Genomic DNA, 26,679 nt, shown 5'->3' with positions numbered 1-26,679 from the left:
GTATACTAAATACCATGATTAGATTTGTTTACCCATCCTTTCTTCCTTTCTGCTCCCCCTGCTTGATCCCCTCCCCCAAAAAAGAATCCCCAAAGCAAAAACATAATCAATACCAAAAAGCATGTTTCCATTTCCTTATTTTACCATTTCTTTTTAAACTTTACTATAGGTCATGGGTACCCATCTCTCTTTATCATGTTACATATTACTCCTTAAAATAGATGTGCCTTGATTTACTCAGCCTATCTCTGTATATTAAGGTGGTTTCCATAGTTCGTTATAACAAATAGACCTGTAATTAACACCATTACACTTTTATCCTGACATGCTGTTTATTGCTTTTATTTCTGTAAGATAAATTTCCCAAAATGAAATCACTTAGTATTCTATCTTGGGTCTGGAATGCCCCACAAAGACCCATGTATCCAAAAGCTTGTTCTTCAGCTAGTTATAAGATGGTAGAAGCTTTTAAGAGGAAGAGTCTTACAGAGGGTGGCCGGGGGGGGGGGGGTGTTATTGAGAGTGTCTTTGAAAAGGACTTTTAGATCTCTCTTTTTCCTTTCCTCATTCTCCAGCCATGAGGTGAGTGGCTTTTTGCACCTCCATGTGCTCCCACTAGATGTACAGTCTCCCACAAGCTGGCTGCATGGACTGAACTCTGAAACTATGAGCCCAAATTACCTCTCTTAAAGTTGATTATCTTAGAAAAATGTATACTAACAGCTGACCAACATAGTAAGTATGCAATTATTACGGACTGAAGGATCATGTCCCCCCAGAATCCAGATGTTGAAACCCAATGTCATGGAATTAGGAGATGGAAAATTGGGGAGAGAATGGGATTTGGGTGAGTTAATGAGGGTGGGCCCCACGATATGATTAGTACAATTGTAGGGAGTGCATTGTTGGCTGGGGGCTGTATAGCTCAGTAGTAGAGTCCTGGCCTAGCACAAAGCCCTGGGTTTCAGCCCCTAGTTCTGGAGGGCGGGAGTGGGGAGAGGAAGCATTGTGAGGATACAATGGGAAGGCAGCTGTCTGCAAGCCACGAATCACCAACTTCAGTAAGCCCCTGGAGCTTCCAACTTTGCAGCTCCAGAATTATGAGAAATTCCTGTTGGTTAATCCATTTGTTCTATGACATTTTGTTGTAGCAGCTTATATTAAACTTTCTGTTGCTGTGATAAATGCCTAAGAGAAACAAAAGGAGGAAAGACTTACTTGTCTTTGTAGATTTATAGAAACAAGTTTTGGGTCCCCCATCCCTACCTTCCCCCCAGGGTATAGGACAGGAGATAACTTTCTCACACTGGGTAAGATTTTCAAACTTTTCAGAATCAACCTAAGTCAGTTGTCTCTGTGATCTGGCATTGGACTGTACATGTCCTGGGTGGGGTGGGGTGGCTTAGTAATCCCAGCTAGTCAAGAGGTATAAGGACGAAGGTAGAGGTCCTAGACAAGCCTAGGCAAACAGCATAAGAGCCTATCTGAAAAATAACTAAATAAACTGGGCTCCTGTGAATCAAACCTAGTTACTTTTGATGCTGAGATTGAAAAAAATCACAGCTCCAAGTCAGCCTAGGCAAACAAAAAATAAACATCTCAATGGAAAAATCTGGGTGTTGAGGTGTATACCTGTTACCCAGGTATATGAGAGGCAGAGATAGAAGGAGTGTGGTCTGATGCTGACTTAGGTAAAAATGCAAGACCTTGCCAAAAAAAAAAAAAAACTAAAGCAAAAAAGGCTGGGATATGGCTCAAGTAGTAGAAGGTTCTGAGTTCAAAACTTAAGACCAATACCAAAAAAACTATAACGGTAGTTTCTCATCTGAGTCTATTGTGTAATGCTGCTCTAACAGAATACCATAGACTGGTTAGTTTACAATGAGCAGACCCTTACTGCCTCACAGAGGCTGGAACAAAGTCCAAGTTCTATAGCTAGCTTCCAGCAAGAGTCTTCTTACACCACTGCATGGCAGAAGGTAGGAGAGGACATGTGAGAGAAAGCAAGCAGGATCCAAATTCACTGATATATTAGATTTCCCCTGCATTAACAGCACGAATCCATTCACAAGGACAGACCACCATAGCTAAATACCTCTCAGTAGGCCCCACCTCCCAACACTTTGTATTGGGTATTATGTTTCTGACACATGGAGGATGGGGGGCTACATTGAAAATATTAACTTTAATTGATACATTTGTGAAACTGGATCTGAAACCTGTTTCAGATTTTTTGGGGCTTGGATACTACTTGAGTTTCTTTTGCACAAGGCTAGCACTCTTACCACTTTGGCCACAGCACCACTTCCAGCTTATTTTGGCAGTTTATTAAAGGTAAGAGTTTCATGGACTTTTCTGCCCAGGCTGGCTTCAAAACACAATCCTCAGATCTCAACCCCCTTAATAACTAGGATTACAGGCATGAGTGACCAGCACCCAGCTTAGAAAATGTTTTAAGCAATGATTGCAAGCTTCTAACTAGCGATGACCTCTCATTTAGACATTAATCTGAAAATCTAAGTGCTCAAATATTTGGACAATTAAAAGATGCCAGCAATTGTCAGTAAAGTGTTTGTTGCTAATTAATTAACACTATTGTGAAAGAAATCAACACTAAATTAAAGTTGTCCTCTCTCTTTTCCCTCCACATTCATATTAGCAGCAATTACCTGTACAAGGCAGTTTCATTTTGAATGTCCAATGTACTTTGGTCAGATTCATTCTCGCCCTCTTCCTCCTCCCTGTCTTCTGTTTTCAACTCTTTTTTTTTTTTCTGTCAGTCGTGGGGCCTTCAGCTCTTCAGCTCAAGGCTACTGTTCTACCTCTTGAGCCACAGTGCCACTTCATGTTTTCTGGCAGTTAATTGGAGATAAGAGTCTCGTGGACTTTCCTGCCTGGGTTGGCTTTGAACCTCGATCCTCAGATCTCAACCTCCTGAGTAGCTAGGATTACTGGTGTGAGCCACCAGTACCCTGCTTCAACTCAATTTTTAAGCTAATGGTTACCAAAATCCCTTGAAATGTGAGGTTGAACCATACAAATTGTTGATTTAGAGTTTTTAGTTTTGTCCATAGCAACTTCCTATGGCTCAGACTAAGAACTGTAATTTCACTTGATAAACCACATTATAGTAAGGAAACCTTCCAATCAAGGAGGATTTAGATTTCTGTGGATTTGTATGTGTCATGGCAACCATGATAGACTGTCTTGGAAGCAGTTTTCTACTTTCAGAAAAATTGAGAGTCTCTCTTATTAAACAGACTGAAAAACATGATGCCTATCAAAACTGTGGTATTTAAGGTCAGACATGGTGGTGCATACCTGTAATCCCAACAACTTGGGAGGCTGAGGCAGGAGAATCTTGAGTTCCAGGCCACTCTGCACCACATATCGAGACCCTGACTCAAACAAAACCAAACAACAGTGGTTCTCAATTTTGCAGTTTTCAAGAATTAACTATGTTAGATTGTGAAGCTTGTGACATTCAACCCAACCTGCAAAGCCTAAGGACAGGTTTCAGTGTAATCAAGGGCAGGAAGGTAGGGAACTTTAACACAGGACTAATGATTTATTACATACTGCATATTATTGTCAGCAAACTTTCTCAGTAAAGGACAAATGGTATTTTAAGTTTCGTGGATCATATAGTATTTATTACAAATATTAAATTCAGAAGACATTTAGGCTGTTTCAATAAAGTTTTATTTACAAAACAGATTCATGGCCAGATTTCTGTCAGTGAGCCTGACTTCTCTGGCCTTTTCTGTTAGAATAACAGTGCAGTAAGTATAGTGTGGTATGTACCAAAATGATGATAGTAATTCTGGAATCCAAGTATAATCTTGGGTTGTATAAGGTTAGCAAGGAAGAACAGAAATGGTGGGACAAAAGGTGAACCAATTCAGCAGTGATATTCACTAGACACTATGTTGGAAATAAACTATACTACTGGGGGTGGAGGAGAGATGGGAGGGAAAAACTGGGAGAAAATGAGAGAATGCGTGATACTACTCAAAAGGAAATGTACTTATTCCCTGACTTATGTAACTGTAACCTTTAGGTACATCACCTTTACAATGATTTTTTTAATGTTAATAGAATTACTGTTTTCTGATATAATTCTACAGTCTTTAGTGTTTTACTTTTTTATTCAATATGTTTTGTTTTTGTCTGGGACTAGCTATGTAGCCCAGGTTTGGCCTAGAACTTGATAGATGCAGACTAGTCTAGCCTCAAATTCCCAATTTTCCAACTTCAGCCTACCTTAGTGCTGGATTTATAAGCATGTGACACTCACTAAAATGATTTAGCAATTGACATTTGAAATTAGGAGTTTGGTGGGGCTGACATTTGAAATGAAGAGTTTGGTAGGTCTGGGAATATAGCTTAGTGGTAGAGTGCTTGCCTAGCATGTACAAAGTGCTGGGTTCAATTCCTTAGTACTACATAAACAGAAAAAGCCAAAAGTAGCTCCGCTGTGACTTGAGTGGTAGAGTGCTAGCCTTGAGCAAAAGAAGCTCAGGGATAGTGCCCAGGCCCTGAGTTCAAGCCCCAGGACTGGCAAAACAGAAAATAACAACAAAAAGAAAAGAAACCAAAAGAGAGAGAGAGAGAGAGAGAGAGAGAGAGAGAGAGAGAGAGAGAAGGAGAGACACAGAGAGAGAGAGAGAGAAACAGAGAGAAACAGAGAGAGAAATTAGAGTTGGGCACCAGTGGCTCACACCTGTAATCCTAGCTACTAAGGAGGCTCAGATCTGAGGATCATGGTTTAAGACCAGCCTGGGCAAGAAAGTCGATGAGACTCTTATCTCCAATAAACTGCCAGAAAATCGGAAGTGGCGCTGTGGCTCAAGTGGTAGAGTGCTAGCTTTGAGCTGAAGAACTGAGGGACAGCGGCCAGGCCTAGAGTTCAAACCTCATGACCAACAGAAGAAAAAAAAAGAGGAAGAAGAAATTAGAGGCCTGGGAAGGTGGCTCAGTGGTAGAGTGCTTTCCATGCATGCGTAAGGCTCTAGGTTCGATTCTTCAGCACCATATAAGTAGAAAAAGCCAGAAGTGATGCTGTGGCTCAAGTGGTAGAGTGCTAGCCTTAAGCTGAAGAGCTGAGGGACAGTGCCCAGGCCCAGAGTTCAGGCCCCACGACTGACCAAAAAAAAAAACAAACCCCAAAACCTAGAAATTAGAGTCTGGTGATTTATCAAGGTAGTTAAGTGACAAGGATAATAATTCTGTTTCAAAAGAAACACGAAAGATTGCATTCAAAGACATGGGCAGGGGCAGGGAAAGAACATCTTCCTTTGTAAAAGTATTTGATGAAATCTAACATGATTCTGTTTATGTTTAGTCACCTAGAGACTGTGACTTGGCTCATCTCCTGCGTGCCTAACAGTTCTCAATCTGATGTTTTCAGGTATACTACTGTCTCAGAGTAACAACCTCTTTGTAGCTGTATTCTTGAATGCCAACGGCTCATCTCACATAATACAGTAGATAGACAGCAACAGACAAGAGCTGCAATCAATTGATGTTACAAGCTTTTAAATGGCAATAGTGGACACGTGCATTTCAGCCCGAGCCTCCCGCCCTCTTTCTGTTCTTTGTGCTGGGAGGAAATTGTAGCCTAACATATATTTTTTTTTTCCCCTCCAGTAGAAAGATCCCTTCTCAGAATCCGCTCTTCCGTGCACTAACACCTTCTCTGTGTCCTATCAGATTTGATATACAATAGCCTCTTGGCTCCCTCTATCCATTCTGTCACCATCAGGTGTGATTGTCACCTGGCTGTGGTGTTTGAGAAGGGGGCATTGCGTGGGGGACCTGGCTCTGTACAATAGAGACAAAGCAGATGTTGCATTCAAATAAAAGAGCCTTCTTTGATGAGTGAAAGAGGAGAGTAATGAATTAAGGTTGAAGTTTCCGGCATTATTGTTTTCTGTCCTATGCTGTCTACTGGCTCAAACCAAATGGAAGGGACAGTGAATACCTGGGTTCTGTGTGGGGGAGGCAGGATGGGAAATGGAATGGAAACTGTGTCAACAAGCTTCTTGGCGATGCTGCAAGCCGTGAATATATGACATGCGTGGAACACTGGCCCCTAACACCTCTGCCTTTGATTCTACTAACAGCAGACATTCTGTCCAACTCATTCCCAATTTGGTGAATGTTCTAAGAATGGTTTGTCCCACTAGGGTGGGCTTATTGCAATGAGTTAAAGAGAAAGGGGGGAAAAAAAGAAATTAGTGCTGATGCTTTGTGTGCAAATGCCACCAGGAAGACCACACAGCACAGAAACCTTCAAACAAGACAAACACCAGTGTGTTCACCCCGTAACCCATCTGCTCACCATACAGAAGGAAGTGTGCCTGGCTGAATAGTCTACTTTCCAGATGGAGCAAGTAAGACCACGATTAAAGTATCTGGTAGACAAATGATGACAATTGAGGCTTTAGAGATGAAGGGGGGGCGGTGTTTGGGTTAGTGAAAATATACTGACTTCAAATCATAAGACTAAATATGTCCTATGATTCTAAGAAACCTATTAGGCATTAATAATGAAACTGTGTCCCCCCTCCGAGTCATAAATTTGTAAGCCAAGTTTTCTCTCAGAAAGCTATGGGAAATCAATTTTTTTCACCCTCAAAACTCCATCCAAGGTCTCTTGCTGGTGACAGCCTTCATCAGATGCTGTAGCTTTCAAGAATCTATCTGGTCTGGTAAGATCTCCTCCTCCCACTCCCTCCCCAAACCCATTCCCTTCCTCCTGCCGTTTCTCATCAAGAATGTGTACAATGAAGCTAGACTCATTTGTCTTCAGGAAATCCTCTTGCCTAGCAAGTTGCCTTGATGACATCAAAACTTGTAGCTAGTTGTCTGCACATGATGAGGGGATGTTTAAAATGATTGATCTATTTCCTTTGCAACCTCAGAAGGAGGCAGATGCTCCCAAGAACACATATGGGGAAAAAACAGTTTCCCTAATCATTGGATTCAGTGGGCAGGGAAGCCTCTCCAGCCTTTTCCTTCAGACTCTATTTACCTGGCCTTGCTTGGAAATGTGGGCCAATGTGGGCCAATGAAGGTGCCAAGGGGACACAGTGAGCTAGGATGCAGAGAACTTCTCATAGCCCTTCAAGAATGCTCTTGTTTCCATGCGCAGAGTACCTGAAAAGTTCTTTTCCCTGGGGCTTCTGGGTAGCGACCATCTTCTCTGCTTAGGACAAGTCTCAAGTTACAGAGCCAGCTTCCACTCCTGAACTGTTTTCTGTTTCTTGTGTTGCTGATGTGCCTGTTGGGGGCAATTGTTTTATCATAACCCATGAGAAACAGGTATACCAGACTTTCCCCGAGCATTTGGTCATTAGATAATGCAGTTTGGTCAAAAAGAAACAAAATAACTTTCTCAAAAATAGAAGTTGGGATGTAACTTGAAGATGCATCTGGTTGTTCTATTACCTATAGGGAGTTTGCAGACTACCACTTTTATGTTATGCTGCCAAAAAAAAAAAAAAGCCAGTAAGTTTCTTCCATAATTTAAGATTACAAGCCTGAGTGTCTTAGACTACCATGTTCTCTTTGTTTTGGTACCTCTTTGGTGATCAAATGAAATCAGGATCATTGAACATTGTTAATTGAGTTGATTCTATTACTCTGGCACATTTTGGCACTTTGTGAATAGGAAAACCTACCATGGGTTTCTCTCTCTAACTCAGCTTCCTCCTTGTTCTTTTCTAAATTCCATAACTTAAACCTTCCATTATTGAGCATTACCGCTTTCTCTAGCCTGGCCATCAAAAACTTCCTACTTACCCTGGCTTCATAACAAGTTAACTGGGTGACCTGTCTTTCCCCATACAATAGGGTCTAGTTGTCAGAACATTCCTTTATAACGCCAAAATATTTGCAGAAGGCAAGTTTTACTCAGATAAGCCTGCCACAAGCTGTCTGGTTTATAGTGAATTCTATGTGTCATACCAAATGGCATTCCTAACAAAGAGGTTCTCCCTTGCCTGTATGAAGACCACCCTTTGAATCCTCACTGCCTTTTATCCCCAGGCTTAGGAATGCTCCCCAGATATCTCACCATAACCACGGATCCCACTGATAGCTAGTAGCAGAATTGTCTCTGCTTTACAGATGAAGAGATTGAAGACTGCAGGAAGCCAAATGACTCAACTGAATAAAACCATCGAACCTGCTTAACTCTTATTCCAAGACAAATGGCACAGGAAGAATTCCTCCAATGCTGTTTCCTAGGATCCTTAAGAGATTCTTGTGCATTTTTTTTGGTGGGGGTGGGTGGGTGTTTTTTACTCTGTGGAAGGCTGTGGAATTAAGTCCAAAAGGAAGGAAGTTGTCAGCTACTGGGAAGAGGAGTCTGGACTTTTAGGTCAGGTGCTGACAGCAGAGCAAACAAAAACGCGCCCACCAGCATGCCTGGGCACATGCATGCCAAGCAATATCCTCCTAAAGCTACTGCCACCCCTCCTGATTTGGTACACCTGTGTGTCTGCAGGGGACCTTGGCCTGCCCCCAAGTGCTACTACATGTGTATGGCTAGAGCCTAGCCATGCCCAAGTCTTCTGAAAGGTACAAGCACCCCTGTCCATGGTGCTGTGAAAAGGGAAAGGAAGCCTGCCCCGCTTAGACCCTTGGCTAAGCTCATCCAGGACAGACTTTTGCAGGGTGCCATTCCTGCTCTTGGTGGCTAGAGGGGCTCCCAGCTGCTCCAGGCTTCCGAAGGCAGAGACAGCCACATTAGCCCTGAAGAAAGGGGCCACTGTTCCAACCACAGGCTCGCTCTGGAACCAAAGGAGAACAGAACATCCTTTTGCTTGTTTTACCAAATTTTATAAAAATAGAGAAATGAGGTGGCACTGGCAAGAAAGAAACCCCTTGCTTTGTTCATTTCCTCTCAGCTCCTCCTTGCTGTTCCTGACCCCTCATCTACTTACCACCAGACCCTTGTTGTGGGGTGGAGTGGGCGTCTTGAGCTGGCTTCCACTGATGATACAGGAGAGCAATCTCAGCACACACAGCAGCCTTTGCTTCCATATAGAAAAGGGGCATGCCTTTCAACTTGGTGTTATAATAGGAACCCTGGAGCTCCTGTCCAGGCAAGCATGAAAAAGGAGAACCTGATTTGCTCCCTGTAGAAGCCAACTCCTATTGCATTACTTAGAAATAAGTTGACCAAAATTTTATTTTATACCATTTAGTCAGTCAATATCAATATTCTCCTTTTCCTGTTCAGCCCCACTTAATCTCTCCCATTAATACTATTGTGGTTTTTTATTCTAGAAAAGGTATATTTAACCTACTCAAATCAGTTTTTCCAGGGAACAAAGGAGCACAATTGTGAATAACTGTTCTATTTATGTTCCCAAAGGTTAACCTCAGGTGAATTCTCACTGTCTGATTATGGACAAGAACACCATGAATCTAGCACAGATGGGATGCCATTCCTGAAGACAGGTCTGGACTTGTTGTATGTGGCCTAACTTCATGCTTTTAAGAAAAAAAAAATATTCCCATAGAACATACACACACCGGCCCACATTTGGAGTTTTGTGTGAATGTATGATGTGCCAAGTCCTGGGGGTTGAGCTCAGGGCCTGGGCACTGTCACTGCACCTTTGTGTTCAAGACTACTGCTCTACTACTTGATCCAGAGCAGCTCCATTTCTTGCTTTTTGTTGGTTATTTTAAGTGTCTCAAGACTTTCCTGCCCTGGCTGGCTTTGAGCCTCTATCCTCAGCAATCAGCCTCCTCCCGAGTAGCTAGGATTACAGGCATGAGCCACCAGTGCTTGACCAGGGGACTCTTTTAATATGTAATGCAACCCAAATTTTGTAGTAAGGGAAGTTCTCCGATCATGCGAGGCCATGCCTGTAATCCTAGCTACTCAAGAAGCTGAAGATAGCACCCAGGCCTTGAGTACTGGCTCCAGTACTGGCACCAAAAAAACAAAAGAAGAAAACCTCATATCATTGTTCTGGGGGGTATGAGGTGTGGCTGGCAATTTGTTCTGGACCCAGGTTACCTGTGAATTGGTTTGCTCCCCTTGTTTTAAAATATGACCATAAGTCATTCCTATGTTGTTCCTAGATCCTTACCGAATTAATTTATTTGAGGAATTGCTGTTGCCTTGAGCCTCAAATTGTAGGGAAGTGAAGGATTTGCTAAATCAAACTGGCCACTTAGGTCCCCTTGGTGACCAGAATAGGTTCTTTCTGTAAGAGATTTTTTTCCTTGGTTGTTGTTCTGAGTCTGTGAGATCCTTCCTCACAAAGGAAGGGAGGAATATTCAATGTTTCCGCCAGCTGAGCCTTTGAGGAAACCCTCCCCCCCCTCAAAATCTCAGGGCTGGAAATGTGAAAAAGAATATATACATGTACATATGTATGTGTATGATCTGTCTACTCAGGAGCAAATCCAGGGCCTTGCCTCTACCACTCAGCTGTTCCTCCAGTCCCCAAAATGATCTTTTGTCAATTCTTTAAGTTCCTCATGTGTGGTGCAGGCCATTCTTATCCCAGCTATCTTTATTATTTTTACTCTGTTTACTGTGTAGAGTTTTAGGATCTCTTTGGCAAGCCAGTGTGGCTGGAAGGTTTAGGAGACCTCAGGAAAGAAGTAGTAAAAACACAAATGGAGGGAAGGAACAATTTTGTTTAGCCCAGCTTCCTAAATGTTTGAAAGACTGGAAAACAACTCAGAATATTCACTGGTGAGCGTCAGAATTGTTCTTGAAAGAGCACATGACGGCAGACGTTGTAATCACCTGCTATTAAATTTAATACCCCAAACAGATGGTGTCCCACTTTCCCCCCAAAAGAGATTGCTCACCTGATTGGGAACTTACGAACTTCTTTCAGAGACCTTATTCTGAACCCAGCTGCTTCAGTTTTGTTGGATTCGTATATGAATTTGGTTTGCTACCCTTATTTTGAAAATCTGAAAATTGTTTTCTTCTAGTTGGTCCTTGATGAACAAAAACTACCTAATTAATTCATTTGAGGAATGAAATTGTAAGGAAGTGGAGGATTTGCTAAATCAAAGTGTTTCTAATATATCCTCCTGGTGAACTGGGTAGATTCTGTTGGGTCACTTTTAGCTTTTTCTGACAGGGTCCTCATGGCCTTCATTGCAACCCACTTTCTAGTACATTTGTAAGAACCTCCAAAGGAGCTTTCTAGCTAGCTTCTCCCAAGACTACACCCTCCAAATGCTGAACCCAGACATTCAGAATCCTATCTAAAACCCCAGTAATGCAAATAGGTTTCTTTTTCTTAATTTAAAAAGGGGGAAGGGGCTTTAAAAATACATAATTAGAAGAGATCCTTGTTGGAACCATGCAGTGCAGTAGTAAATCCACTCTACTTTGACTTTGAAAATATTTTATTTGAATAGTAAATATTTATACAGTTGAAACAGTTCTATTGAAGCTTTCTATAAATAGCTAACAATTAAGAAAATAATGTATGTAGAAAAGAGATTGCATTTAAAAGTAAGAGCTGTCGGTTGTACAAGGGCCTTGGGGCCCTCCAAGCAGAATAAAATGGTAGGTTGTCTGTAATTCCCTCAGATAGGTATAAAAGTTAAAACTTTTAGCAGATCCCTTTAGAAAAAAAAAGGCTCTCTTCTAAAATGCACAGTGAAATGTCGAGTGGGGGGGGAGGATCACACCAAAACAAATAATCTGCAATCAAATTATATCATAATCTTCATAATTAATATAAATAAATAAAGAATAAATAACAAGTACTCATAAATCAACATATACATTTAGAGGGAACTCATTATAGTCCTACCTCAACGCAGATGATCACATCATAAGTCATGTGAAATACTGAGGCAGTTACTACAGCATCTTGTGAAAATTCCCTTCCCTCCCCACCCCGTCCAAAACAAACAAACAAAAAACCCAATCCCAAACAGACAACAGTTCAAGGCATTTGTGGCTATACTAAAGAAAACTCTTTAAGCAATTTGATTTGTTCACATACAAAAAGGTAAAGCCAGACTCCAGCAGTTCACAAGCCATAATAAAGCTAATCGTGTGGGAAGTTCAATTTACAGCCTGTGAAATATAAAGGCATTTTATTCCTCAAGATTCACCCAAAACAACCCGTACGCTACAGACAGAGCAGAGAGATTGGTAGGCGAAGAGCAAACCGCAATTCTAGACCATAAACACAGCGAAATACTAGCAAGAAAAACAGCTTCGCCCCCTGTAAGGGGAGGCTTCCAATCACGAGACAAACGGGTACAGCTTTTCTCCCTCGTAAAGAAAGAGATGGACTCCTGTTGCGCCAGGGGGAAAGGGAGACTCAACACAAAAGGGAAGAGGGGTCCGAAAAGAGTCATGACAGAGGATCGGGGTTCCCATCACCCCACATCGAGAGGATCGTAGACGACACTTCCACCCCGGGGTGGGGATGCAGGCACGCACCCCTGGCGCCAGACACAGGATCGGGGCACGAAGGGCACACTCTCTTTGTGGGGCTCCAAGCGAAGGCACAGTTCTGGGGGCCCGGGGTGGAGGGCGCGCTCTAGCAGGCCGGGCGCACGGGAACCTGCAGGAGGATCACCTGTCTGTTCTCGGACGGGTGGCACTTGTTGATGTGCCTCGTGAGGCCCGGCGAGCTGTAGAACGTGGCCGGGCAGTACTTGCAGGGGAACACCTGCGCGGCGTGCAGCAGGCGCAGGTGGCGCTCCTGGGCGCCCTTACTGGGGAACGTCTCCCCGCACACTGGGCACAGGTGGCACTCGGCGGGTGCACTCAAGCCCAGCACGCCGGCCGCCTCGCCGTCGCCGGCCGCCTCCAGCGGCGCCTTCTCGTCGGGCCCCGCGTATAAGGCCAGTAGGTCCTCAGCCGGGGGCGCCGGGGGCGCGCCCTTGGCCTGAAGCGCCTGGTGATGTGCTAGCAGGTGCTTGCGCAGATAGGCCTGCCGGCGGAACTTCTTGGTGCAGTGATGGCACTCGTAGAGCCCGTCCTCGGAGCCCGACTCGGATACGCCGCCGGGGCTCGGCGTGTCCCGATCGCTGCCGCCGCCTCCGCCGCCGCCGCTAACCTCGCGCGCCTCGGCCCGGGTGGCGGCTTCGGACTCCGGCGCACGCGCGGCGGCGGGCGCGGGCCGCGGTTTGTGCCAGCGGCGATGCGAGGCCAGGTTGGCCGGGCAGCTGAAGACCTTGGCGCACTCGGGGCAGCGGTACTCCACGCGCACGATGCGCGAGCACTTGTGCTGCGCCAGCGCGAACGGGTCGGCGTACTCCTCCTTGCACAGCTGGCAGATGAACTCGCCCAGCGGCCGCGCCGCGCCCCCCGCGCGGCCCCGCGGCGCCTCCACGGGCCCTTCCTTGATCTTGAGCCCCAGCACCGGCGACGTGGTCACCTCGTCCTCGAAGTGTAACTTGCGTATGGCCTTGGGTTTCTTGGCGCTCGGGGCCTTGGCTGCCTTGGCGGGCGGCTCAGCGACGACGGCGGACGGGGGCGCGGGCCGCTTGCCCGGGGGACGCAGGGCGGCGGTCGGGGGGAGTGGGGGACCTCGAGCGGCCTCGGTGCCGGTCGAGAACGCGGTGCCCATCTTGAGCTCGGCAGGGGCAAAAAGCAGCGCGTCGCCGCCGCAGGTGCCGCCACCGCCCGCGCCGGTCGCGCCGCCGCTGCCGCCGCCGCCGCCACCGCCCCCGGCGAGCAGCGCGGCGGGAGTGGGGAAAGACTCGGCCGACACCGGCGAGCCGAGGTTGAAGCTGCGCTCGAAGTACTTGTGCTTCTCATGCTCGCGGCTCACGGGCCGCGTGGGGCTGTAGAGCGGCGCGGGGTGTGCGGCCTCGGGGTTGCCGAAGTGCGCGGCCCGCGGGCCCGGCGGGGGTGGCGGCGGGCCGGGCGCGCAGGCGAGCGCGGCAGCGAGCGCCGCATGGGCGCGCTCGGTAGGCGGCGGCGGCGGTAGTAGCAGCGGCCCCGGCCCGGGGTTTGGCACCGGGGGCTCGGCGCGGGCGCCCCCACAGCCTGGCGAGAGCAGCAGCGCGCGGTCACCGTCCTCGCTACCGCGGACCCGGTAGGACACGGGCGTGGACTTCTTGCTGCGCTTCACCAGGAAGCCGCGGGGCATGTTGGCGCGGCGCGAGGGCGAGGCACTGGCTGCGTCCCACCTCCGCGTTCAGCCCCAGAGGCCCTTAATGCCCCCAGGCCATTGCCCGGGTTCGGCGGCTGCGGGAACTCGCGTGGCGCCGGAGACAGCTAGCCCGGCTGTGCGCCCTGCACGCGCGTCCCTGTCCCCGGGCCCGGGCGCCGCTCCCTTTTAACGGGGGGAGGGGGCCATTGTTCTCGCCTCCCGCTTCCCCCAGAACCAATCAGAACGTTCGCAGTTCCTCCTCCCGGTAGGGTGGGAGGGCGACCGAGCGGCAAAAAAAAAGGGGGCCGGGACTCGGGGGTCGCCCGGTAGGTGCGGCAGATGTACCTGAGGGCGCGGGGCCCCAGCGCGCGCCCCTCGGCCGCCCCGCCCGGCGCCGCCGCCCCGCCTGGCCCAGGCACACGCCCGGCCCCGCCTCCCTTCACGGTCTGCTGCTCTTCTATGGGGAGGCGCACGTGCCTGGGCTTTGTGTCTCTCCTCCGGGGGGCGCAGAGCCGCCAAATGGGCCCGTCCATCAGCACGACAATGCACGCCCCCCTCCCGCGCGGGGATTACTCGCGGGTCGCGAGCAAAATAGCAACAAAGGAGAAGAATGGCCCCAAATATGTCAGGAGGGTTCAACCCGCGAGCCAGAGCGGAGGGGGAAGTTGTGCTGTGCGCTCTGACGGGGTGGAGGCGGGGCGACCCCGGGGCTGAGGCTGCTTCGCGGTGGGAGCGGGCCCCGGGCGCGGGTGGAGGCGGAGTCCGCTTGGAGTTGAGGACAGGAGGGCAAGGGATGATAACTGTGAAGTCCCACTGGCCAAGATCCTGGCCGGTTCCTTGGCCCGGTGGACCTCGGGCCCCGGGGGTTCTGAGTGTGGATGGAGCGGACCCCTTGGCTACAGCCCAGGGCGAGTTCGTGCACGCGGTTGGAAGGATGGAAGGTTCCTCTCTCGAGGCTGAGAAACACTTGAAAGCACAGCACTTTTTCCCTGGCCAGGCAGACTGGGACTGGGGATGGAGGAGGACAGGCTGGGTTCCAAAAGGAACTTGGATTGCTGAACTTTATCACGAACCTTCGTTCCCCTGGTACCTGGGCCGGGGATGGGCATCCCCGCCGGGCCCTGGGCTCGGGCTTCTCGGTGCCTCCCAGGGCAGGGTTTATCCCCGTCGAATTGGCCGAACCTGCGGTCAGCTCGGTGCGTGCTCCCGGAATGAAGTTGGTTTCCGCCTTCCCCGCGCTGCCTCATGCATTTTCATTCTGAGTGGGCATTTTGTCTGCCGGTTGACATCAGATGCTAAATCAAGGGCTCCAATCAAGGCGCTGTGGAATAAAGGGGCCGCCTGTCTGGGCGCTCCCCCCGCTCCTCCATCTCTCCCCCAGCCATGCCCCCTTCACCTTTGTGAAGGAAATTAACCTCCAGCTATTGAGCAGCAGTCGCGGCCAATCTGGACGTAAAAGAGACGCGTGCTGCCGGCCCGGGAGGGGGGAGGAGGGGGAGGGGGGCAATCTGTCCTCCAACGCAGGCTGCGGCCTCACGCAGCACTGGTAGCGGCTCCCGCGCCACCAGCGGAGGGACACCTTCACCCCCGCGCTGCCCCGCCTGGGCCTAGACCCGGCAGTCTTCTCCTTATCCCGTCCCCTTCTCGGCCCAGCACCTAGAAACAAAAGGTAGAATCTCTGGAGGAGACAAGGCAGAGAGCCCCGCCACAGTGCCAGGGGCCCTGATCATCGCCCACCCCCTCGAAGACAAAAGTAGCCAGGCCACGGGAAGTGTCCTGTGTGGTGAGAAATGCCACTGTCGAAAGCGAGGGAAACATCTTTTTGTGCAAAAACAAAACCCTGTACACCGGATAGGCTTTGCTGAGTTTTGCTGATGCTTAATTCCACTGAAGGTATTTAATTGCCCCGGGTTTCCCCTCTGAAAAATACCCTGGCGTGGAAATGAAGACAAGTTTTTTTGGTGGAATCCTGTTGTTAGGGTTAGTTACCAGCCAAGCGCTTAGTCAAGAGGAATAATGGTTGATGATCTTATGTTGGGATTTTTTTTTTTTTAACCCACACGCCGAAAAGAGAAGAGAACATATAACGGAACATATTTTAAAGGCTCTCATTTTTAAAACGATAATCGTGATGAGCACTAATCCTTAAAAAAAGTTTAAAATTATAAAATGTAAAATTTGCCAAACCCGGTTCGATCTAAAAAGTTAACTGATGTTACGTTCTTGCTCCTTTTGGGTGCTGATTAATACTGCTGATGAAATTAGAAGTGGGAAGGGATTCCGAGACAGCTTTGGCCAATTTTATTTTCTAATCAGGAATCCCATCTGGGTTGTGGAATAATAGGACCGGGCGGGGTGGGGGGGAGGTCGGCGGTCGATCCCACAACTACAGTGTATTTGGTCATGGGCACACAACACTGCGTTTTCATCCAATAGATAATAGGGAGAGTTCGTCTTCAAGTGAATCCTTACAAAATAACATTCAGAATTGTAAGGCAGGATACCACCACCAACTAAAAAGAATCCCGGACAGAAGGAAATAACCAGGGCTCTGAATTTAGTCCAATCTGTTGAGCTCTATTGATAGCATATCTACTAAGATTCGATGGATACGGTTCTTTTTATTTCAGTCTTGCCAGCAGGGATGAGATCTGCTGCCTTTAGCTGCGTACCAGTCCACATTAGTGAAAACTCGAAGGGTATCAGCAGTTGAAACCGAGGACGAATTAGGCTGTGCGCGCACGCACACACCAGCTACTTTCCAGCTGACGCAGCCCTGCACCCGAGGTTGGATTTCTGCCTCCTTCGGTGTGATTTTCTTAGAATCTGAGCGCCCTATAGGATGGGGGCCTCGCGTCCTGGTATTTGTCTTCTCTGAAGAGCAAAGCGCTCCCACACTAAGCCCCCGGGGCCTGCCTTGAGGCACTGCCACATCAAGCAGGGACCACAGGAAGTGGGCTAGGGAAATTCTGGAGCCTAAATTTGTAGAGTGTGTGTGTGTGTGTCTATGTCATTAAAGTATCCCAAGCAAAATCGTGGTGTCCTTCCCCTGATTCAAGTCAGTTCCTTGCTTCCTTCCCTGTGTGGTGTAGACCAGTGATTTGAAGGGGTGGGGGGAATCTCAGGGCCTTTTTGCGTCTTAGTCTCTGGCAGAGGATGGTGAGCGGGCTCCTCCTCAGAGGGCTGCGGGGTGGCCAGCTCCGCTCCAGAGTCTTCTGTCCAGGGGTGTCAGGCTGGCATCCGTCACGCGGCCGAACTCCCTGAGAGTCTAGCCCAGCTCAGAATCAAAGTTGAAGCTCCAAGGAGTTTCTAGAAAGCGTGACTCTTAGAAGTGAGCGCTGAAGGCTAGGAGTTGGCTCCTTAGGGAACTTGAACTTACTAGAGAAGACCAGCCGGTTAGAACTCTCACCCAGCCCAGGCACGGGGGTGTGTGTGCGTGTGAGATTCCCCCTCTTCCATTCGGCAGCACACCTCCTCTCGGCTTAGTGGAAGCCCCCTCCAGCACCCCTGGAACCCCAAAAGCGATGACCCGGCTGGAACAGCATGTTGCCCCCCTGGTGCCCGCTGCCAGGTCCCCAAGGAGCCCCCAGCGCTCCGGTCCTCTCGGTGCGCGCCCGGCTTTGGGGCTTTGTGTTTGCAGGAATGGGGGGCTGTTGTGTTGGTCCCAGGGGCACGCGAGAGACACGCGCAGCCGCCCCGCCTGGCCACACTCGGGGCCTCCAGGCACCTTCCGGGGGCCCCGCCTGCGGGGCCCTTGCCTTTGTTCCGTACATTAGCATAAAGCTGCCACGGATCTCCCGTTTAAATAATTCCACACAAAGGAGAGTGCATGAAAGAGAGCGAACAAGGGGGACTTCGCGGCCGCGGGTCCGCCGGGCTCTGGAGGGACCCCGCTCAAGTAGGTCCCTCCCCTGGAGTTTCAAGTGCCCCCCGGCAATCTGCTGCGCGCCCATTATGCGGCCGCGGTGGACCGGTGGCTTTTTTTTTTTTTTTGAGTGTGCCATTGGGGGTCACCTCGCGCTCCTTGAAGTGCCTTCAGGCCTGGCGTTTGTGTTTCTTCTTTGGCCTGGGCTGGGCGGCAGGAAGGGCAGTGCTGGCCAACGCTGGCCAAAACCAAGCCAGAGGATGTGGGGAAGCCAGCCAGTGAGAATGGGGTGGAAAGCGCGGGGCGGCGCCCCCCAGACCCTCATCACATTGAACTTGGGAAACAAAGCCTGACTTGGGGAATCCACCCACAAAACCTGAGCCTAAGTGACCAGAAAGGCCACGCGCGCGCGCGCCCAAGCCTTACGCACCCCCTCCACCTGACAGGAGTCAGAAAGGGTGCCATTTGTTGCCTAGGCCTGGGCTCCTGCCCTTAGGTTCAGGGGGCGTGTTCTCCCCGAGACCCCCCCCCCCCCCCAGCTGAGAACCAAACTCAGGGCCTTGCACTTGCCAGGCAAGTGCTTTCCCCTGAACTCAATCCCCAACCCAGTGCACTCTCCCACCAATCCTTTCCACCAACGCTTCCTTCCTCCATCTTGGTCCTCCAGGCCCATCCGTCCTCTCTAGGGGTCTTGCTCCCTCCTCTTTATCTCCTCCCGGCTCTTCCTTTCCATCTTTCCCCTCCTGCTCTCCCTCACTTCCAGTCCTTCCGTCCTCTCCTCTCCCCCCCTTCCTTCCCGCTCTCCTCTTCCCTCTCCCAGTTTCTCTGTTTCATCTCCATCTCCTGCTTCTCTCTCTCCTCTCCCAACTATCTTCCCTCTCCCCCTCCTTCTCCCGCATAGTCTTCTCCCCACCTCCTCCCCCCTTCCCACAGGCCAACGTGTGTTATTTTATTTGTCTAGAGAGAGCCTATTTGTTCAGTGATGTGTGGCCTCCTGGTCGCCTGCTTTAATGGGGGACGCGGAGGCTTGGTTTCTGTGAGCATTAGCATACAGCTGCTGGGCTCCGTGCCCCGTCCCTGCGCTTACTTTATCCGGCCTTATCATCATGCCTCTCAACCAGAAAACAATCCACAGCTCTTCTCCTGGGTTCCTGGCTAACACTTGCTTGCCCAAGTGCTCTTCCTCCCTCCCTCTCCCTTTCTCTCTCTCTCCCTCCTTCCCTCCCTCTCCCCCCTCCTCTTTTGCTTTTTCTCTCTCCTGCCCCCTTCCTTCTTCCTCTCTCCCTCCCTCTCCTATTGATTGGTTATCTTTTTTTTTGCATAGCATTTACTTCCCTCCATTATTTTGTCTCTTATTAATAATACTATAAGAAGCCATTTTGGGGGAAGGAGGTAGCCATAGTTTTAATTTAAAATTTGATATCTGTCAGTATATCATTCGAGGCAGCAATGATGCATGGTTATTACATGTGATTTGGGGGAATGGGACTTTGTAAAATTGTTTTCATGGCACATATTTTGCTTAAAACGATGAAACTTCAAAATGACCGTGAATCAACAGCAAATGTTCAAATACAAAAGGATCTGGAGCCTTGGTTCACCTATCTCTGTCTTGTACACCCAGAAAGTCCAAATACTGGTCTTTTTAAAGCTTTTTCATTTGTGAAGACTGTCTTACCATCAACTTTATTCTCCTAAAGTTCTTAAAATTGCCAATTTCAAGCTATGACTTGAATTCTGATTAGGAAAATTGTTCTTCAGTGATAAAGCTCTGAAGTCTGTACATACATGCCACAACTGTTAGATTCAGGAAATCATTTAGCATAGCTGATAAAAATGTCCTAGATTAAATTTCCTAAGAATGGGACAAGGATGTAATAATGTCATCGGATGGAAACGCTTTGTAAGCAGAAGTATATGCAAGAGATTTTAAAAATGCCACAGGCTTATGAAAGCCCAAGGCTTCTTTTTAGAAGAGGCAGCAGTGGAAAACTGTTATTAGCAAATTGATGCATGAGTTGGTATTAAGGTTGACATTGCCATTTGGGGTCACTTGTGTGTGACTAGAGGCTTTGTCATGGTAATACTTGGTCACAGAAGTCCTAACTGTTGATCCTCTGGCTGAAGTTGTTCTGGTCTCCTTCACCTCAGCCTTCCTGGGGCTTGTCATAGAAATTCCATTTGCTGATGAGTTTGACCCAGGTCCTCTCAGGAAACGAATGAGAGTAGCCTGAGTGGACTGGGCTACCAGACTTTGAAATGTTGCCGTGCGTGTTGTTTTTGAGTTCTGAGGCAGAGACCAGGAACAACTCTTCCCCATCCAATGACAGTTTGTATGGTATGGCCCAAGCTGGGCCTCCCTACCTACGGGTATCTGTGTACAAAAAAATACCATCCCAATGTGTTTGTATACCCCATACATGTGAAGGAATTAGCAGCATTTATTGGTTGTTTTTAATCTGTCTTGGAGTCATCAGAGTCCAGTGTTCTGGGATGTTTTTGAGAAGCATCAGACAACTTGATAGTTCCGAGTCCTGTAGTTTTGCAGCAGTGATTTGTGTCTTTTGGCTCTGATTTTCAGTAGCTTGGTAATCTGTGTCAGTGTCCCCACTTTTGCAAAATGTTAGCATAGAGACAGGTGCCAGTGGTTCAAGGCTGTAATCCTAGCTACTCAGGAGAGTAAGATCTCAGACTTGCAGGTCAAGGCCATTCTGACCAGGAAAGTCAATGTGACTCCTATCTCCAAATTAATCAGTAAAAACCCAGAAGCAGAGCTGCGGCTCCAGTAGTACAGTGCTAGTCTTGAGCAAAAAAGCTAAGGGACAGTGCCCAGGTCCTGAACTTAAGTCCCAGTACAAGCGCGCGTGTGTGCGCGCACACACACACACAAATGTTAGCATTGATTTTTAAGAGTGTAATTGGAAATTGTGTTCATGGGAACCAATTGTAAGCTCTGTTGTTAGTCAAATAGTTGTGCCACACTATAAGGAGATATCAAAGTACATGTAAACAATCTAATGTGTTGTTCCTGAATTCATGTGATTTTTAGAGAGTAACTGCTTATGAGAGAAGGTTTCTTAGCTACATTATAGGTGACAGGTACCACCCAGAAAAGCAACATTGTTCAGGATCAAAGAAAAGGTCCTAATTTCCCAGTATTATTTTCAATCCCAAAATCTATGTGAGTTTTTGGTTTCCAGTCTGTATTTTTATGCTCATGATCATCAATAGGAATAAAGAATTATAGAGTCTGAGATATTAGTCTCTTTGGTTTCAAAAGGTCGTGCAAGTTTTTTCTACCTAATCAGTTTTTCTGATGTTGGGCTACAGAGTTCATTTCTTATCATCTGTTTACTAATTTTCCATTCTTTTTAATCATCTTCAAGTATTGAGCAAATACCTGGAGGACTTATCAAAATTGGTCTTGGGCAGTCCCAGGAAATCACACAGAATCTCACAAGGTAAAAGCAATTTTTATACAGTATGATCTCGTTTTATTGCTAAAGTGGATTATTATACACATGAACATGCTTGGTATTTATAAAGTTCCCTGTCCCAGAATAGAGATCTACAGCTGAGCGCCACCTACTGGAGCCAGAGGAAACTACAAGGCTAAGTAGAGGCAGAAAGGCATTAAGGGAACCAAGCTGGCATTTGATTGTGAAGCCAGGCTTAGGAGAACTTTTCTATTTCTAAAGAATACTTCCAAGAACTAACTGTATAGAAACAAAAAAGTGGAGACCCAGGCCACACTAAATGATGCCGGGCCACGCATACATGGGCAGGTGGTAATAATTGTAGTGCAGGTACTCTAGGATGCTCTTCTCCACCAGGCTTTTGTAGATGGAGTCCTCAAAAACTCTTTTGAGGTATTCCCTGGGCTTCTCAACCAGGCTTATTTCCTCATCTTCTATCTTATGGGCTAGTTGCTCCATGGAAAGGAGTCCATCCTCCTGTGAATGAATACAGTAAGGCCAGACTCAGAAACTACTTGTACTTAACACCACAATCAACAGGGCAGGCTTTCTAAAAATAAAACAGAACATAGTGTTCAGCTCTTCAAGGTGTGCCCCCACTTTTTATTTTTAGCTTTTTGGATATTATTTTTTAAGTTGTGTCACAGTATATATCATGAAATTTCTTTCTTTAGCATTTTCAGTGTATAAGGGAATGGGGATCAATTCCCACTGATTATCACTACTATCCATCTCCTGAATCTTTTGGTCTTCCCCAACTCTGTCCCCCCTGAATAATAAACTCCCCTAAACATTCTCTCCTGGCCACCACTACTGTACTTCATGTCTCTCTGGGAACCTTGGCTGACCTGAGTCATGCAGGGTTTGTTGTTTTGTGATTGTTTCTATCACAGCATAATGCCACCAAAAATGACCTTATTTTAAGTCCTTTTTTTCCAAATACAAATCATATGTAGGTCCGGCCTGCCTTAAAAAATAAAAAGCCCAGTGCAGGTTTGTCATGCCTGTAATCCTAGCTACTCGGGAGGCTGAGATTTGAGGGTCGTGGTTCAAAGCCAGCTCAGGCAAGAAAGTCCATGAGATTCTTATCTCCAATTAACCACCAAAAAGCCGTAAGTGGAGCTGTGGCTCAACTAATAGAGCACTAGTCTTGCGCGCAAAAGCTCAATGACAGTGTACAGTGTAGTGTTCAAGCCCCAGGAACAGCAGGAAAAAAATAGTCATTAAACCTTTGTGCTTAAAGTCTCTAAGGGATAGGATCTAAAACCATAATTTTAATTTCTTAGTACAAATTTAATTGGCATCTGTAGTAATGGGATCAGAAAGAAAAAAGTTGTTTTTTTAAATATTGAGATAGAATTTTCCTAACATTTTCTAGGTAAGGAGGGCAGGCCTGGGTACTGTCTCTGAGCATTTGCTCAAGGGGCTGAACCAAAGGTCCACTTAATCTTTCTGGTGATGAACTGGGGATAAGGATCTCATGGACTTTCCTGCCTGGGCTGGCTTCAAGCTTTGATCCTCAACTCTCAACCCCTCGAGTAGAGAGGATTACAGGCATGAAACACTAGCACCTAACATGTTTTCTTGATGACTGCTATTCTGACTGGATGAGATGGAATCTTAGTATAGTTTTGATTATTGCTAAGGATGCTGAACATTTCTTCACATATCTATGAGCCATTTGTGTGTCTGATTCTGAGAACTGTCTGTTCATTTGTCCATTTTTAAAATGGGTTATTTTCCTGTTTTTTACTTCTTTCTGTATTCTGGATATTAATCCTTTATCTGGTAAATATTTTCTACTGTTCTGTGACTTATTGTGTATGTGTGTGTGTGTGTGTGTGTGTGTGTATGTATGTGTGTGTGTATATATGTGTATGTGTGTCTGTTTGCTATACAAAACATTTTGGATTTGATATAGTCTTTTTTTTTTTTTTTTTGGCCGCAGTGGGGCCTGAACTCGGGGCCTAGGCGCTGTCCCTCTGCTCTTCAGCTCAAGGCTAGCACTCTACCACTTGAGCCACAGCGCCACTCCCAGCTTTTTCTGCTAATGTGGTGTTGAGGAAAATCAAACCCAGGCTTCATGCATGCAAGGCAAGCACTCTACCACTGAGCCACCTTCCCAACCTTGATTTGATGTAGTCTTATTTGTCAATTCTTACTCTTATTTTCTGGAGTACTATTCAGAGAATAATTACCTGCGCTGATATCTTCCAGAGTTTTGCCGGTAGCAGTTTCAGATCTTACATAGGATCCATTTGGAATTGACTTTTATACAGAATGAGATAGAGATCTAGTTTCCATCTCCTGCAAGAAGTTATCCAGTGTCCTAGCACAATTAATTGAAGAAGCTGCTTTTTCTCCAATGTATGTTTTTGGTCTGGTTGTCAAAGACCTAATAGCTATAGCTGTGTGGTTTTATATCTGGATCTTTTATTCTGTTCCTCTGTCTTTATGTCTGTTTTTGTGCTAGTGCTATGGTGTAAAAATTTCCTTCTCTTTCAAGGTTGAATAGTATTCTACTGAGAGTACTCACTACATTATTTTTATCCATTCATCCATTTGGGCCACTTATGCTGTCTTCATATCTTGGCTATTAATGTTTCAATGACACAAGAGGATAGATGTCTCTTCCATACATTTATTTCCATTGCTTTTTACCTAAAAGAGGGGTGCTGGATCAGATAGCAAGTCTATTTTAAAACTTCACACTGGTTTTCAAGAGTTTTCTTTCCTTCTTGTCCTTGCCAGCCTTTACTATCTTTTACTGTTTTTTTTTTTTAAATAGCTTAGTTATTTGGGAGATGTGTGCTTACAATTTATTCCTATTATCTTCAATGTTTCTTTTTTGGTGGTGCTGGGATGGAATGTAAGGCCTTGCTCCTGCTAGACAGGTGATCTACCCAGCCTTCTTGCCCTTTTTAATAGTCATTCTATAAGGTGTGTAATGATAGCTTGATGTTCTTTAGTTCACATTTTCCTGATGACTAGTGATATTTTCATTTACCTGTTGGCCATTTGTCTTTTTTTAAAAAATAGTATCTGTTCAGGTCCTTTGCCCACTTTTAAATCTGGCTGTTTATTTTCCTGCTACTGAGTTAGGTGAGTTCTTTAGATAGTTTGGATACTAACTCATCTGATGATTTGCACATATTTTGCCCTAATCTGTCTCTTCTTATATGTTTTTTTTTTTAGTTTGATGCAGACCTACTTCATTTTTGCTCTTGTTCCCTGTGCATTTGATGTTGTATTAAAAATATCCATGGGACGGCCAATATCAAGGAGTTTCCCCTGTGTTCTACAGTTTTTGTTTTTGTTTTATGTTTTTTTACTATTTCTAGATCACATTAAGGCTTTAATTCATTTTGAATTGATTCTTGTATAAGGAATAAGGGTCTAATTTCATTCTTCTGCACGTGGACATACCATTTACCTAACATAATTATTGAATCTATTCTTTCCCCCATTGGATGGTATCTTTGCTAAAAACATGTTCACTGTGAAGGGTCAGCTTGCCTCCTCCTCTTCTGATGGCAAGCACCCAGGGGAGGGTCTTGGCTCTTACCATAACCCAGGCCAGCCCGACTATAAGCTATCACCCACGGGAGGGCCTTGGATCTTGCCATGTCTCAGGCCAAAGCCACCTTTCTCAGCCCACCACCTAGAGGAAGGTCTGGCCTGTTTCAAACAAACCAATCATAATCTGACAGACTGGCTGAAGAGAGGAAAGGGGAGGAGGGCAGATGCAACATAAAATCAACAGCCCAGAACTAAACACTGAGATGAAAGGATTCCAGGTTACTTTCTCTTTACTAAATAAATTCTTTAAAACTGTGTGCCTTTTTCCTGATGATTATTTCTGTATTTTAAAGAACAAGAACCCACCATGCTCATGTCTTGTTCATCAACTATAAAATGTGTTGATTTATCTCTAGGATATCCATTCTATTCAGTTGCTCTTTTTTTATACCAAGACTACGTTATTTTGATTACTGCAGCTTTGTAATATATTTTGAAAACACAGAGCGTGACACTGCCAGCTTCGTTGTTCTGAAAGGTTGTTTTGGCAATTTGGGATATTTTGTGGCCCCATACAAATATAAAGTTTTTTTTTCTATTTCTGTAAAAAAAAATGCCACTGTAATTTTGATAGGGATTACATTGAATCTGTGCATTGCTTTGGTCAATAGGACCCTTTAAAAATTTTTTTAAAATTGCTATTATAAAGGTGATGTACAGAGAGGTTATAGTTGCATAAATCAGGTACAGAGTACATTCTTTTTCTGGTTGTAGGGCTTAAACTCAGGGCCTAGGCTCTGTCTCTGAGCTCTTCTGCTCAAGGCTAGTGCTCCACCACTTTGAGCCACAACTCCACTTCCAGTTTTTTGTTTTTGTTTTGTTTTTGAGTTTTTTTTTTTTGAGTGGTTAATTGGAGATAAGAGTCTCATGGGGACTTTTCTGCCTGGCTCCAAATCTCAATCCTCAGATCTCAGCCTCCTGAGGAGCTAGGGATTATAGGCATGAGCCACTGGCACTCCATAAGACTATATTTCTTTTTGGACTGTGTCACCCCTTCCCTCACCATAAGGACTTTTTAACAACATTTATTCTTCTAAACTCTATTTGCTTGTGTTTTCTTCAATTTTTGAATTATTTTTAATCCCAACTCTTTATTTTTATTGAATCTGAAGCTTAGGAAGGTCTGGCTGCCTAGTAGCTAGAGGAAGAGGTGCAGGCAGAAGCCCTGACCTCAGAAGATATCGAGTGGCCTGCAGGCAGCTGGGCCCTGGGGCTTTCAGTCAGGCATAACTTAAGCCTCTGAAGAGATACCTGCAGGCCAGGCCAGGCACCTCCAGCCCACTCAGGTCAGGTGGCTGCTGTCCTTTTCATGAGCTTCCCTTTACCACTCAGTAAGTTGCTCTGGGGTGGTCTACATGGCCCCAAAGAGCATGGCCTATATTACATGATGACTTAACCAGCCCAGGGTTTTATTGTATTTAACTTGATGTGGGACATGAACATCTTGCAAGAGAGTTGTCAACTGTGTTGTTTCTCCTCCTTCAAGGGATACTGGGAGAAGAGACCACAGCATCTGGAGCTTCATGATTGAGAGGACAGTAGAATAATTCGGATGGATCTGGGAGGCTATAGTTGGTGGGCAGTAAGAAGCTCACTATAATAAAAGGTATAGCTGGATTTGGAGGCAGGAGCTGGAGAGGAGATA

At 46.5% G+C, this 26,679-nt stretch overlaps 2 protein-coding genes across 2 annotated transcripts in view; both read right to left on the bottom strand.

The window, feature by feature from the left end:
* Positions 1–12,551: 12,551 nt before the first annotated feature.
* On the bottom strand, positions 12,552–14,111 carry Insm1 (INSM transcriptional repressor 1). Its single transcript, XM_042666389.1, has one exon. The coding sequence runs from the start codon at positions 14,109–14,111 to the stop codon at positions 12,552–12,554; it is 1,560 nt and encodes a 519-aa protein (XP_042522323.1).
* A 7,462-nt stretch (positions 14,112–21,573) lies between these two features.
* The window catches only part of Cfap61 (cilia and flagella associated protein 61), a 237,419-nt gene continuing 232,313 nt past the window's right edge, over positions 21,574–26,679 (bottom strand). Inside the window, exon 26 of the mRNA XM_042666424.1 lies at positions 21,574–21,932. Within this exon, the coding sequence (XP_042522358.1) occupies positions 21,732–21,932 (201 nt within the window). The 3' untranslated portion in view covers positions 21,574–21,731. The remainder of the gene's footprint in view (positions 21,933–26,679) is intronic.

The sequence above is a fragment of the Dipodomys spectabilis genome, unplaced genomic scaffold (genome assembly GCF_019054845.1).
Source record: "Dipodomys spectabilis isolate Male_0828 unplaced genomic scaffold, ASM1905484v1 ptg000365l, whole genome shotgun sequence".
NCBI classification, from domain to species: domain Eukaryota; kingdom Metazoa; phylum Chordata; class Mammalia; order Rodentia; family Heteromyidae; genus Dipodomys; species Dipodomys spectabilis.
This window is presented reverse-complemented; position numbering and strand designations above follow the sequence as displayed.